The 15,079-nt window shown below is 41.4% G+C and overlaps 1 protein-coding gene across 1 annotated transcript in view; it reads left to right on the top strand.

The window, feature by feature from the left end:
* The first annotated feature begins 10,576 nt into the window (after positions 1-10,576).
* The window catches only part of LOC108786901 (Y+L amino acid transporter 2-like), a 33,568-nt gene continuing 29,065 nt past the window's right edge, over positions 10,577-15,079 (top strand). The window contains exons 1-2 of the mRNA XM_018556299.1: positions 10,577-10,639; positions 12,438-12,954. Of these exons, the coding sequence (XP_018411801.1) occupies positions 12,510-12,954 (445 nt within the window). The 5' untranslated portion in view covers positions 10,577-10,639; positions 12,438-12,509. The remainder of the gene's footprint in view (positions 10,640-12,437; positions 12,955-15,079) is intronic.

Below are 15,079 nucleotides of genomic sequence, written 5' to 3'. Positions count from 1 at the left end.
TGAAATATAGTAAAATAGTATCATACAATGTAACCTATATTATAGTGCAAATACTGTTAATTGTCTTCTATCTTTGTTCTATGTAACTATTTTAATGAATATGGTTTACAACAAAATACTGTATTTTTTGAAAATGTAAAAGATTTATAATGATTAATAAAAAATAAAGTTGTTCGAAATGGGCTGTGTGTCTGTTTAAACATTAGTGATTGATAAATAACCGTGCAATGTATGTTTTACAAAGGCTGCACATTCGTTTTTGTAATTTAGAAAGGTCATTGTTTACAATTTATTTTCTGTTAAGAAAACCAATGTGATTTTCCCATGCTGAGCTAGCAACACTTTTTTTATTGTTCTACTGTTTAGCAGGGGATGCAATTTAGAATTAACCCTGTGCTGCGTTTGTTTTACTTTTTCAGCTTTCAGTGTAGGGAAGGTGATTATTGCTGTCTGAAAGTAAGGAAAGAACCAATTGTTTGTCACTGGGTCAGAAATACAGGGGAAGTCTTACAATGGGGACACTTGTTCCAGTGACATCTGTTTCAGGAAAGATTTCAATTACTGTAGAGAGATCTTCTCAGAAAGGAAATTAAGGAAACTCTCCCCAGTAAGACTTGCTGAAAAAGAGGGCATTGTGGTCATAAACAGGCCAAATGTGGTACACAAGTAGTAGTAGTAGCAGTATGGAGACAAGGCAGAAGTGTAGGCAAAGATCAAGTCTAAGTGGATAGCTAAAGGTATCAGGTTTAAAGTGACGAGCGATGAGGGGTGATCACTGAGTCAGAAACCATGGGTCAGTAGACGAGTAGCAGTAAACACGACTTGGGATGAAATGTAGCAGTAGCAACAAAGAGCAAGATAATGGCATGAGCACAATAATCTGGCAAACATGAAGTGCAGAGGCATGGTTTACATTGAACATTTAGAGGAGAAGCCTAGACTTTGGAGTTCAGCAAGACACTGTGTATCAATAAAGACTGACCAAGGGACCAGGCAAGAAGACTTCCAGAATTTCACATGGCTCAGTAAGAAGAGTCACAGAAACTCTAGGTTTTGATCCTCACAGAAACACAGCAAGAAAAAAAAAAGAATAACTTTAAAAGAATATGCTTAGGGCATCACATTCATTGCAGGGATAGGCACGGACCAAGGCTGTGGCGGACATTTTCCAAAGCACAGACCTTAGTGAAGGACACCAAGGTACATTTCAAACGAAAACCTTTAAAAAAAACACTCTAGTCTGGTGTGCACACGCCTATGTATACGACAATTCAGAACTGCACCAGCTATAGAGGACTACAAATCCCAGCAATAGATTATACAGTAATGCAGAAAGATTTGAAGCTACATACTCTGTGTTGCTTCAGATCACAGCCTCAGGATCATGTCTCCATGGTCTCAGGATAGCTCTCAGGTGGTCAGTGCGGGGATCTCTGGTTGTCGGTGCAGGGCTCTCTGGTGGGCAGTGCGGCATTTAGTCAGACTCAGGACATTCCAACATACAGTACATTAAAAAAAGCTTGCATTTTATCGAATATGGGAGATAAAAGGGATGCTTTGCTGTTCTCTGCGAAGGCTTCCCCTACCCCAGTGTCAGGCCGTTCTTCAACCTTGGGCACCAGCTGCTTGGTACTCCTGTGATCAGAGGCGGCTCTAGAGTTTGCAAGGCCTTAGGCGAAACCTAAACATGAGGCCCAACTCAGGTCTGTGGGGTCTCCCCAGGTCTCTGTGGGGTTTAACCAGGCTGGTGATTCCAAAAGAGCCCTCCAGAGCTCTATAGGGTCCAAACAGGGCTCTGTGAGACCCCCGCAGAGGCCTGGTTAAACCAGGGCTCTCACCAGGGCTCTGTGGGGGCCTCACCAGGGTAGCAGGCCTCTGGGGGGTCTCACCAGGGCTCTGTGGGGGCCTCACCAGGGCTCTGTGGGGGCCTCACCAGGGTAGCAGGCCTCTGGGGGGTCTCACCAGCCTTGTTAGACCCCCACAGAGCCCTAGTGAGACCCCACAGGGCCCTGGTTAAATCAGCGCTCTCCACAGGGCTCTCACCTGCTCTCCACAGGGCTCTCCAGGCCGCCACTCACCAGTACTGTGCTGGTCATGTCTCGGGGGCGGGAGCTGGCAGGAGCGTGCAGGACCAGCCGGTGCCGACATAGTCTCCATCTGCTGCTGAAGATAAACTCCACCCTCCCAGCCAGAGATCCTCGTGTGGTGGATGGGAGGGGTGAGGTCTCTTCTCATTGGCTGGTGGGCAGAGCTCCAGAAGACAGAGTACGGATGGACCGTAACGACGATCGAGGAAACGTATGAGCGCTCAGCCCTGTCGCTGTCAAACTGAGTCTCAGTTTGACAGCGGCAGGGCTGAGAGCTCACAACGTTACCTGACTGCGAGCGAGGTGATGTGCCGTTCCGACAGGGCAAACAAGGCAGCAGCGAGGCCCTCGGGAGCGTGAGGCCTAAGGCGACCGCCTAATTTGCCTAATTAAAGAGCCGACTCTGCCGTAGCAGCACAGTAGCAGCAAGCAGCTGATGCCCAAAGCTGAATATGGGAAAGACGCTGAAGTGCTGTCCTCTGCAAAGGCTCCCCACCTCAGCATCGGGCCCCTATTATTCAGCCTTGGGCACCACCTGCTTGCTGCTACTTAGTTGTAAATTTTAAGGAGCATTGACTACCTAGCTTATAGGATCTGTTCAGTTACAGAAACCCATATCCAAATTTTGCTAAGGCTCTAGAACTTTAGCAACTTCTTAAGAGCAATTCGACTGCGTGCATTGATGGTCATTGATCTGTGTTGTATACATTATGATCCTCTAACACGGTTGTCCAGCAGCAGAACTAATAATAGCCACATTTACCATAGCAACCCTAATATGGGACACCATAAACATTGGTGGTCATAGTGGCTAGCTATAAAACACCTAATATTGGAGGCCAGTTTCTGATTAGCACAAATGACAGTGACATCATATGCATACCTGCCCAGAAAAGCTGTTTCATTTACTGGAAATCCCAAATGGGACTTTTCTGGGGGCTTACTTTCTTTTCTGACCAGTGATTACTTTTGCCTATGCTGTCTCCTGATGCTCTTCATTCCTTCTGCATGGTGACTGGTTGGAAATAAGGATGGATTACCACTCAGAAAGTAGTTTTGAAAGTGGTAGGCAGCATCCTCCAGCTGTGAGAGCTCCGCGGCCGCCCCTGAGAAAAAAAAACCCTTCCTGCACGTGGGCAGGAAGGTACCAAAACATCACATTGGATGGGGGGGGTTGGGACGTACCAACTGTTCCGTACGAGTCGTACGGAACAGTTGGTACGTCCCAACCCCCCCATTCAATGTGATGTTTTGGTGCCTTCCTGACCACGTGCAGGAAGGTTTTTTTTTTCTGTGCTAATTCTGCGGTACGACCGCGGCGGACCCTGCAAGGACCAGTGACGGACACCATGCCGATCCCTGATTCATTGACATTTTAGAATACTGCAGCGGTTCTCAGTGCTCTGGTGGACAGAAAGATTTCTCACTGCTACCTATTCTTGGTGATAAATGTTCTACTCCATGGTCAACCTTAAGATAGAATATTCCATACCCTGTTAGTGATCTCCAAGCAATAAACTCAGAAGTTACAGGGGAACTATGGGGTCAGTGCTTTTCCCCATAGTTCTCCTAAGGGTAACGGGAGGACACAAACCAGCGTCCTCCCGTCACCCAAAGTTCAGTATACCGTGAGCTACAGCTCGCGGTATACTGAGACGCCGCAGCCGTGATGGATCCCGACAATACTGTCTGGATCCACCCAGCTGCATGAGTGACAACTAGCTCTGCCTGTCTGGAGGCAGAGCCAGCTGTACCTGCCCCTTCCCCCGTCAGTTCTGCCAGTCAGCGCTTGAGGATAGGACAGGGGGGAAAACCCTGCAGGGGGCCGTGAGTGACAGTCACGGTTCTCTGCAGACACAGGATCGAAAAGTGAGCGAGCGACGGTATGTGTTCGCTCACTTCCCGATCCATTGAGCCGACTTGTGGCAGTTTAATTGTCACAGGTCGGCTAGAACTATGAGGCTGAGTGATTTTCACTCGCCTCATAGTTCTCCTTTAAATCCTAAAAATGCATTCAAGTACCCTAACAATCAACAAAAATGTAACTTATTTGTGTATCAGCTGTATCCTTAAACCATCTCTGAATTTGTGCTGACACTGTCCTTCCTTCTGGAGGGTGGCTACTTTTGTTCCCCATTGTCCCTGTGTGTGTGTTATAAAGTAGCCACCACTCCAAGCTCACTCCTGTGATGGACTACAATGTCACATTTAGTTTACTAATTTGTATTGAGACTGTAGTCCATCACGGACAAACATGAGAACAGTTTGTATTCACAGATTATATCATTGTGAGTTTTTATAAGTTAAACAGTTCATATTTGACAGAGGTTTCTGTAAACATTCAAATGCTGTCAAATGTGCACAATCAGGTCACATGGGTCACAACTTTATACAAATTTGTGAAGTAGCTATTTAGCAATAATAAACTATCAGTATGGGTCTTGCAAACTATGGAGAGGACAACATAAACTAGAACCTAACTTGCATGTCGGAGAAAAAAAACCCCTTTGTATCAGCCCACAAATTCAAGATCTGAAGCTTCCATCATCCTTAGCTATTTAGTGTTCTCTCCTTTCCACCTCGAAAAGGTAGGCAAAATATTATATTTGAAATGATATCAAAAGAAAACTAGGGATTTAATTATTTAAAGTAGATCCTAACCCAATACCTAACATCTCATATAAACTTAATATGTTAATGACATTTCAAATGTTGTTTTAATCCACTTGTTAAATCTGCAGCGTTCATTAAAATACCTGGTGCCTTAAAGATCCTGTTATGGGATGACATGTCTCCGATTTGTGCTACTGCATTGTCAACCTGTCACATGCACGACCTGATATAGAGTACAAGCGCTCATGCTGACGCATTAAATGAAATTATCGTGACCAGATCCCTAATATGTCAAATCAAACAAAAAAGAAAAAGGTGGGGCTTTTCAGGCCCCAAGTGACAAAACAAAGAAATTACAACGTGATAAAACAAAAATTCTTTATTATACAAAGGTTAAAAATATTAAAAAACATAATTGATATGTGCACATTTCAGGGAGAAAAAACAAACTGATCTCCAAATAAACTATTCCAGAATTATAATATGAGGCTAAGCGACACACATTGTCCACTGCTTTTACTATCTGGAAGCTGGTTCTAAGCAATAATGGCAAGTTGTAGTGCAAACATGTAGATACAAGGTGGCTGGAAGAGATCAGCAGCACTAAAATAAAATAAAAAATAAAAACAGTATTTTATGGGGAAAAAGTTGTTATTTGTTTATCATACACAATGATTTAGCAAACTACAGTAACTGTTAGGGATGCATAGTTTGTAAATCATAGATCAAACACGCTTAATAATTGTACGCTATTACCGCCTCCTCTTCAACAAAGATCATTTTCCAAAATCTAAAATTAAATTGGACTCACAGAATGACCAATTTCTTAAAATGTTTTAGTAAAAGGGATAATTGTGTTACCTTTTCAAATGGTACACTACATAATTCTTACTGCAATCATATTGTGCTAAATATACTGGACTGCATGACCCTTATGATACGTAAGTCAATAGGAGATATCTCTTCATCGGCTATAGATGAAAACCTCTAAATGGAGTTTAACCCAATGATTATTTATGACCTTTTTAATATCATTGTGTGTGCTGTTTTCAGTCAGAAGCTTATTGTTGGAGCTATACATTATCTATATCTGTAAAAAATAAGTCAAGGCAACTGGACTTGCTGTATTTTTCTTGAAGACGATTCACTGGACATCCGACCAGCTTCCTTAATTCAGAATGACTTGTCCCAAAAATTATTTGGGAATAAATATGGGGAATGTTGCTCCAATCCACATAATCTGTTAGTCACAACCAGGTGTCGATTGCATTTGCATAATTGGAGCTAGGAGGTGTTATTAACCTGCCCAGAGAGAGTTGTTAAAACAGCATTGTATGTGGCAGACAGTAGATGCCTTACCCTCCCCCCACCCCCCACCTCTATTCAAGTTTGGCTTCTCCATTTTTACATAAATGGCCTCTTTCACACCTCTTTTAAACCAGTCCTCCTCCGTATCGAGGATGCATACTTGACTGTCTTCAAAGAAATGACCTTTTTCCTTTAGATGTAGGTATACTGCTAAATGCTGACCAGAGGGTTTGGCTCTTCTATGCTGTGCCATACGCTGGTATAGCTGATGTTTTGTTTCACCGACATACAATTCTGAGCACTCCTCACTGCACTGGACTGCATACACTGTACAAGTGGAAAACATTCACAAGAGGGCCCTCCTCAACTCGGGTGCACAAGTGACTCAGCTATACCAGAACTTTTATGACAGGCACCTGGGGTATCTGCCCCTACAAGACTTAAAAGATTTAGAGATCTGGGGCATCAGAGGGATAACCTCTAAAATGGAGTGATTCTGGCCAGCAGATAATTAGATATCACTCGAATATAAAGACAGACTCCAGGCCCAGGTCTTGGGATTGCAAGAGTTGCTCTCTCAAAAAACGAGTTTGATTTGAGGTGTGCAAAGAGTACCCAACATCGTATAAGCTTGCAGGAAGGCAAGCCATTCAGCCTACCCCACTGGGAGATCTGGAAGACTTGAGAGAGCAACCGTCAGAACTAAAGAGAACTAGGATCATCAGAGGGCCCAAAAGTCCATATTCTTCTCCCATAGTGATGTAGAAGAAGAATGGCTCCATCAGGATATGTGTTAATTACCAACCTTAAATCATAGAATTATTCCAGCCAGTATACCACTCCACAAATAGAAGACACACTGCAATGCCTGTCAGTCCAAATGGTTCGGTGTTCTGGATTTTAGGAGCAGATATCACCAGATCCCAATGCACCCAAAACAGATAGAATACTACCTTCAAATGCCTGCTGGGTTTCTATGACTTCCACAGAATGCCTCAAGGACCCCTGTGACCTTTCAGCATCTAATTGGCTAACCATGGGAGATATGAACTTGGTAGAAGTGCTGGAGTTCTTGGGTGGTCTAATTGTCCTTGAAAGGATGCTGGAAAACATTTAGAAACAACTGTGAAAAGTGTTGAGAAGAGGTTTAAGCTTTCCTTAAAGAAGTGTCAGTTTTGCCAGCCGTCATCACCTATTTAGGGCATGCAATTTCTGCTGAAGGACAAGCCACCAGCTCCCAGAAGTTAAAGGCCTTTGCTTTATGGCCCAGTCCCCAAAATGTCACAGAGCTGAGATTGGTCCTGAGATTCTGCTCCTACTACAGAAGGTTTGTGAAGGGGTCTGCCAAGATAGCTTGACCCCACCCTATCAGGTTTTTAAAGCCAAATGGGTTAAGAGTCAATACAAGAAGAGTAGTTTGACTGATGTGAACAGGGATGCACCGAAATTAAATTTTGAGATCAAAACCGAAAATAAAAAATTTGTCAGGCCGAAACCGAAAATTACTTTTTTTTTCCATTCTTTTAAAAAATGTTAAATTATTCTTCACCTATTTTATTTTTATTTATTTTTTTACTTTACTGCTGGGGTTTTTAACATATATCAATCCTTGGGTCTCCCTAGCCCATTTTCCCTTCTCCATCCCATCTTCTTCCCCCTCCCCCTTCCCTCCCCCTCTCCTCCCACTTCTTCCCTCCCTTCCTTTATCCCCTTTTCCCTTTGCAAATGTTGATTGATATCATTTGTATGCATCCTAGCAGAGTATTATAACACTTCACCTGCTGTTGCTTTTCATCGCTTGGTTGCTGTGGTGTGCTCCTTTGACGCGACCCTCCTGCTTGGTAGTCAATGCCTGACTAATCATCCTTTTTTGAACTGGAATTGAATGGAACAGTTGGTTCCCTTTCTATTCTCTTATACCGCCTCTGCCTCAGATTGGTTGCTTGAGGAATTCTAACACGTAAGCCTTGAATATTGTTAACATTGATATGGCTGAAATTAAAGACATTCATAATTACCATGTTTCATAATGAGATGCAATCCCTGATATACTACATGTAGCTCTTTGTTTCTACCTAGGATATAAATTTTCTTGTTCCCCTGAAGAAGCCCCGATGGGCGAAACGTGTTCATGGGGACATCTATATGAAACATTATACTGTATATGTAGCCTTGGAAACTAATCGTTTGATCCAAAATTGTGTGGCATCGCTACCATGTGGTGAATGTATTAAGATATGTTTTATTCTATTTTTTAATCATGTTAATGATGATGTACTAAATAAATGTTTTTCTAAATTTTATATGGCGAGGTTTGGAATGTTTTTCTAAAGCCCCTTTCCCTCTGGGTAGTTGCACACCCTAGAGTGGAAATATTTTCTTCTTCCTCTATACATTACATACCGGGGTGTGAAACTTTTATTTCCTCTACTTCCATTTGCAATGCACGCCTACTAATGTTGACTTTTGACAATCTTCATCAAATAGCTGAACTAACCAAATACTTTGCATTCATTAATATCTTTCGTGCATGCAGAGGTTTCATGCAAAAAATGTGATGCAGTAGATGGTGGTATTTGAATGCTAAAATAAATATTTCCATCCTCACCGCAGAGCGTGCCTTGCAGGACAAATAGCAGGAGCTCATAGTGAGAAACAAAGTAGTTACACAATTCAGGCAGGAAGGATTTACAGAAAATAAGTGCAATAAAAACAGTGGTCACATGGTGGCAGCATAACCATGAACAATAAACCTAATGCTAATACATGCTGTCCGCTGTTTTTCTATTGGTAAGATTATTATTATTATCATCATAATACAGGATTTATATAGCGCCAACAGTTTGCACAGCACTTTATAAAATGGAGGGAGACAGTACAGTTACAATACAATATCAATACAGGAGGGTTAGGAAGGCCCTGCTCATGAGAGCTCACAATCTAGTAGTTCCATCCTAATTAGCAATTATTATTTTTTACTTAACTTTTTTGCTATCACAAGGGGGCTGGTATAGGGGGCTGGTCATGACTCCAACATTGCTTTAATGTAATTTTTTCCCTGCTCTTGTATTAAAAAGGCTACCTTGGTATCTAAAATTGCATGCACATTGTTATCAAAGGAATAAACATATATTCATATATTTCATATTAATAGAATATCTGATAAGATGTATTTATGGCCAATTGGTGGGGGGTTTGGTCCTGCTGTACAGTTTGTTTTTTCTACAGTCATTATTATTGAATTTTTAATACAATGAAAATAAAATATTCTCATTATACATGGACGCATGAGGCTTAACAGACCACATAAAATGAAGACAACCTTTTTATGCTATTTGCCACACTCTGCATACAGGTGAAACTCGAATAATTAGAATATCATGCAAAAGTAATTGCAGAAAGTGCTGCAAAAGGGGCCCAAACCAAGTACTGAGTACATATCCATGCTTGTACTTTTCAGAGGTCCGATATTGTTCTATGTACAATCCTTGTTTTATTGATTGCATGTAATAATCTACTTTTTTGAGGTTATGGATTTGGGGTTCTTGGGGTTTTCATGAGCTGTAAGCCATAATCATCACAATTATGACAAATCACGGCTTGAATTATCTTGCTTTGCATGTAATTAGTCTATCTCATATACAGGTGAAACTCGAATAATTAGAATATCGTGCAAAGTTCATTTATTTCACTAATGCAACTTAAAAGGTGAAACTAATATATGAGATAGACTCATTACATGCAAAGCAAGATAATTCAAGCCGTGATTTGTCATAATTGTGATGATTATGGCTTACAGCTCATGAAAACCCCAAGAACCCCAAATCCACAACCTCAAAAAAAGTAGATTATTACATGCAATCAATAAAACAAGGATTGTACATAGAACAATATCGGACCTCTGAAAAGTACAAGCATGCATATGTACTCAGTACTTGGTTTGGGCCCCTTTTGCAGCACTTACTGCAATTACTTTTGCACGATATTCTAATTATTCGAGTTTCACATGTATGTTGCCACACACTGATACCTTGAGCTTTACACTGAGAAATAATTACAGTTCTACAGAAATCAAAACTAATATTTTTTCCTTTTTGTAAAGCAGTAAACAGTTATGCAGATAATGAAAAGGCAGATGCCTAAGGAAGTGAAACAGAACTATGACACAGTCTGAAGAACAACAGCGGTGACATAAAAAAAAGGTATTGCAGGGGAGATATATCAAATAAAAATCACATGCTTCAGCTCGTTTTTTGGAAAATTCCCAAATAGTCTAAAGCAAATGTGAAAGTGTGAACTTTAACCTATCAAATAGAGCATTCTAGAGTAAAGTAATTTTTTAGCCCAGAACATTGCTAACACAACCCTCCACCTACATTTGGAGCACACATGGGGAGCGTGTACTGGCCTTTTATTAGTTATGTATTTTGCAACAAACTGCACATGGACAGGGCAAAGGTTAGCAAAAAAAGGTCAAGGTTAGCTGGTGGATGCCGGTCACGCACTGTGTACATACTGGGCTTCACTTCAATTCTTTTAGATCACAGATCTGTGTCACTTTACACAATCACTGTAGATTCAACAGACAGGAGGGTCAGCTGGTCATCGCTGGCATTCAGCCTTCAGTCACAGTAAGTACATTTTTTTGTAAATGACCATTGTTGATTTCGTAGACTAAATATCTTTCAGAAAAACTTTAATATCTTATATTTCTCCTTATATATGTCTGAACCATTCTCATCAGTAAAATAATTTATATGGTCCAGCTTTTATCTAGAAACAACAGCAGCTTGCAGTTCTACAGTTATTCAAAAAAAATCCTACTTGGAGAGCAAACCAAACATTTTCCAATTACCATCTGGAACTGGAAGAAATTTCGGTATGGTTGCTTATTCCTCATCCCTACATGAGCAGGGTATATGGGTAATCTACAGGGGAGCAAGGGAAGATGTTTTCTTTTCAAACCACTATGGTGAAGACATCTATTGATATCAGCCATTAACCAGCATATATGAACTTTCAGGACCATGAAGGTTTTCAGTAGAACTATCAAGGAACATCAGAAAATAGACAAGAAATACATGTAAGGCTCTGTTTTTAAACTTGCTTAATTTGCCTGTATATATCAAAGGAGTTCAACTATGACAAACGAGCATATTCTTCTATACCAGAATGGCTTGCATTGCGTTTCTTGTTTCTGTACATTTTGTTTCATTCATTGTTGTTTCCTATTATAATTAGGTATGCTAACATGAGAGCTGTTTTTGTGCAACCTACAAATTATACAATATAATTTTCACCCTCACTTGAAACATCTCATCTGAAATTACCAGCCTTAAAAGAGAACTATGGGGTGAGTGTGTTTCTCCATAGTTCTCTTTACGGTCACGGGAGGACATATACTAACCTCCTCCCGTGACCCAAAGCTCAGTATATAGTGGTCTATTGCCCTCGATATACTAAGAGTGCCGCAGCCCGTATGGATCACGACAATGCTGTCGAGATCCACCTAGGTGCGTGAGTGAGCTATCTAGAGGCAGAGCCAGCTGTGCCCACCCCCTCCCCATTCTTTCCTCCACTCAGCGCTAGAGGATCAGAGAGGGGAAGGGGGAATACCTGTGGGGATCGGTGACTGACAGTTACCGCTCACTGCAGGGAGATGATCGGGAAGTGAGCAGATTGGCGGCATGCTTCTGCTCACTTCCCGATCGATAGAGCCGACTTGTGACAGCTTCTTTGTCACAGGTCGGCTCTAACTATGAGGATTAGTGGAAATCACTCACCTCATAGTTCTCCTCAAGTTCAGATATTAGACATGTCAATATGGTATTGTTTAAAGTATATATAAGGTCTGTCATTACTGATCTGCTTCTGCAAATTCTAATGCTCCGTTACATTGCTGCTAGAGAACTATACTAAGAAATCTTCTAACTACTGTCCATGAAGAATTAATATTCAGAAATAACCACCCCTCCAAATTACACTTCATCTAAGCCTTGACTAAGGGTGATTACTCTTATAAATCCTCCTGTTGTGATGAATAAAAGTTCATATCTGGACCAATCCCTACGGCTTGGCACTTGCATCCTATTACACTACACAAGCTTATCTTTATATCTGTTACAGGTCAGCAGGAGAGGTCAGCAATCACAGATTACATATTTCTCAATATTAACAAGTATGAGTTTAAAGTAGGGATACAGCTTTTTTTTACTAGGCAAAGTGCAGAAACCAATATCCAGCAACCAGACTTAAGTCAGTTTATTATAGTCATGTAAATTAAGAGATTATTTTGGATTGGTTGCTTCATCATCTTCATATGTATTAGCTAGAATGCATGCTTTTGTATTGGATGGTCCTCTTCCACACTGATGTCTTTTCAAAGCAACGTTGGTAATAAATATGTATTTCTGTTTATTTTTATTGAAGGTGTTCACGGCATCAGAAGAACATCTTCAGTCCAGTTGTGATATATTTGTCAAGACAACAGACAATTAAAAAATGAAGGGCAGCTCAGAAGATTTGTCCACAAATATAGTGCAGCTGAAGAGGGAGATGTCACTTCTCCACTCAGTGAGCATGGTTATTGGGAACACCATTGGAGCAGGAATATTTGTTTCACCAAAGGGAGTCCTTATGTACACTGGCTCTTATGGATTGTCACTCATTATCTGGGTGCTGGGAGGAATATTCTCAGTAATCGGATCCCTCTGCTATGCTGAACTGGGGACAACAATTACAAAGTCAGGTGGAAGCTACATATATCTAAAGGAGTCATTTGGAGGATTTGTAGCCTTTTTATATCTATGGAGCAACATGCTAATAATGTCTCCTGCCAGTGAAGCTATTCTGGCTGTGACATTTTCCCAGTACGTCATTCAGCCATTCTTCCCAACTTGCACTCCTCCCCAGTATGCAGTGTTCCTGCTTTCTGCAGTATGTGTGGGTGAGTATCTCAGTGTTCTATTACTAAACATAGAGCTGCATTGTGTTTGATTCATATTAATAATGGTACTAATCTATGCTGAGTACCATGCATGTTTTGTTACTAAATCAAATGGATAGTACAGATAATACAAACCAAAACTCATTCCATTTTCATCATATACTTAACAACCTTTTTGTAAGCCTGCAACCATCCAAAACAAGAATCGAGGATCTGTTGTATTGTTGTCACGAGCATCCTACCCCTTAATAATATTTGAGGCAGTGTAATTGTTGGGGGCCCATGTGCAGTTGTAAGGTTTGGGTCTTGAATCAATATTACTGCTACTTAATTGCTCACCTATCTTTGGTATGCCTGCCTTATGTCAGTGTTATGTTCAGCCAGGGTATTCCTAATAATGAGGAAGCCCGAGGCAGTTGTCTCAGGTGGCATCTATTAGGGTCTGGCCAGAGTGCCCAGGTTGATAAGAGCTCTTAGCAACCTGTGATGACAGTGATCTGGGTAGGACTACACATAACATGCCAGCATCACTCTCCCCCAGTAATGTGCACCACTGGCTACCACCCCAATCCCCATCCTCACCCCAGCCAACCCCACGAGCTCAGGCTGCAATAAGTCTAGGGACACCCCTGTGTTCAGCTATTGACAATCTCTGCCAAATGGTCAGTGGGAATCTGCATTTTACCTATAACCTATTACTTGTCCCAGCTGCCACCTTTCTTTCCTTGGCAAAGCCCACCCCTAACTGTACAACTTGCACAGTTAACATTATTAATTGTAACCATACCAGTATAAGTTATCATTATGACAGTATCTATTAGCATTTCAGCATGTTATGGTTTTGGTCACGGTAAGGTATGTTTCTAGGGAAAAGAGAAGGCCAGTATCTGACATCATGTGGTTTCTTCAAGGAAGCCTCATATCCTATCCGAATATTAATGAGTCACGCATTATTTCACATTGTTCAACATTTTTTGCACCATACTTATTGCATTTTATGTGTACGCTTGATATACGGTGGTATACACACATAGGTGTGTTTTGGGTTGTTTTAGTGTCTATTTGGAGATGAGATTTATGGGTTATATTCAATTGTTTCACAATACGGGGAGATAGCGCGGTGTATTAGTTTAACACTTTCTTGGCCACATTACTTTCTGGCTTTGTCTGTCTTTCGCTGCAGCTGTCAATTATTTACAATTAAAAGGGGGGACATCCACAAGCGCAAATATTAACATCTATAACGTTTTTGGGGAGGGATTGGCTCATATCCTATTAACTTGTAGAGTAGACTGTTTTTCTGTTTTTCCTGCACCCTGCACCTTTTGTCTTTTTCCCTTTCCACCACTATTTAAGCAAATACATGGATGTATATCCTCCATCGCTGTTCTTAATCAAATATAATGAAAAAATATTTGTGAAATAAAAACTTTCCCTATATCGCTATAACAAAAAATCACATCCACACTTTTACTGTAAATGCAGCTGTAGTGGATCATACTGTTTAAAAATTCTATAAATACATTAGTTACATGTCATGAAATTAAACCACCTGTCTGGCAGGTGGCTTATGTACCATCCTGGGCAATATGAAATGAGCAGCAGTGGCGTCGCTACAGGGGGGGCAAGGGGGGGTAATTGCCTCCCCCTAGGTTATCCCTTGCCCCCCCCCCCGCTAACAGTGGCGGATCTGAGTGACATGTGCAGTGTGCACCTGCTGCTTGTGCGGTCAATCATTTCAAATTCTCAGACGCTGAGTCTGAGTGATTTCAGATCACTCAGACTCAGCGGTCACACATTTCAAATTCCGAGGCTATATGCCGTGGAGCCGGCTACGGAGTTGTTGTTTTATATGTTTATTTGTTTTTAAAAAGTATATATAAAACCCCTATGCGTTGCCTTTAAAACCGAATTTCATCCTGGGGGAATGTGCAAGTAGGAGTTTGTGAACCAATTTATTGGATGCCAGCTTCCCAAATCATGCATTTTTGATCTTTTAGGTTCCCCTCTTTCCTGGAGAATTCTCCTGCAAGAATTGTTAGCAGTCACTGGCGGAACTACCAGGGTCGCAATTGCGACCGGGCCCTGGCATCCCGCCTGCTGGGGGGGGGGGGCCCAGCGGGGA

The sequence above is a fragment of the Nanorana parkeri genome, unplaced genomic scaffold, assembly GCF_000935625.1.
Source record: "Nanorana parkeri isolate BGI_ZX_2015 unplaced genomic scaffold, ASM93562v1 scaffold233, whole genome shotgun sequence".
NCBI classification, from domain to species: Eukaryota; Metazoa; Chordata; class Amphibia; order Anura; family Dicroglossidae; genus Nanorana; species Nanorana parkeri.
The sequence above is the reverse complement of the archived record's forward strand: the minus strand, read 5'-3'. Positions and strand labels throughout refer to the sequence as shown.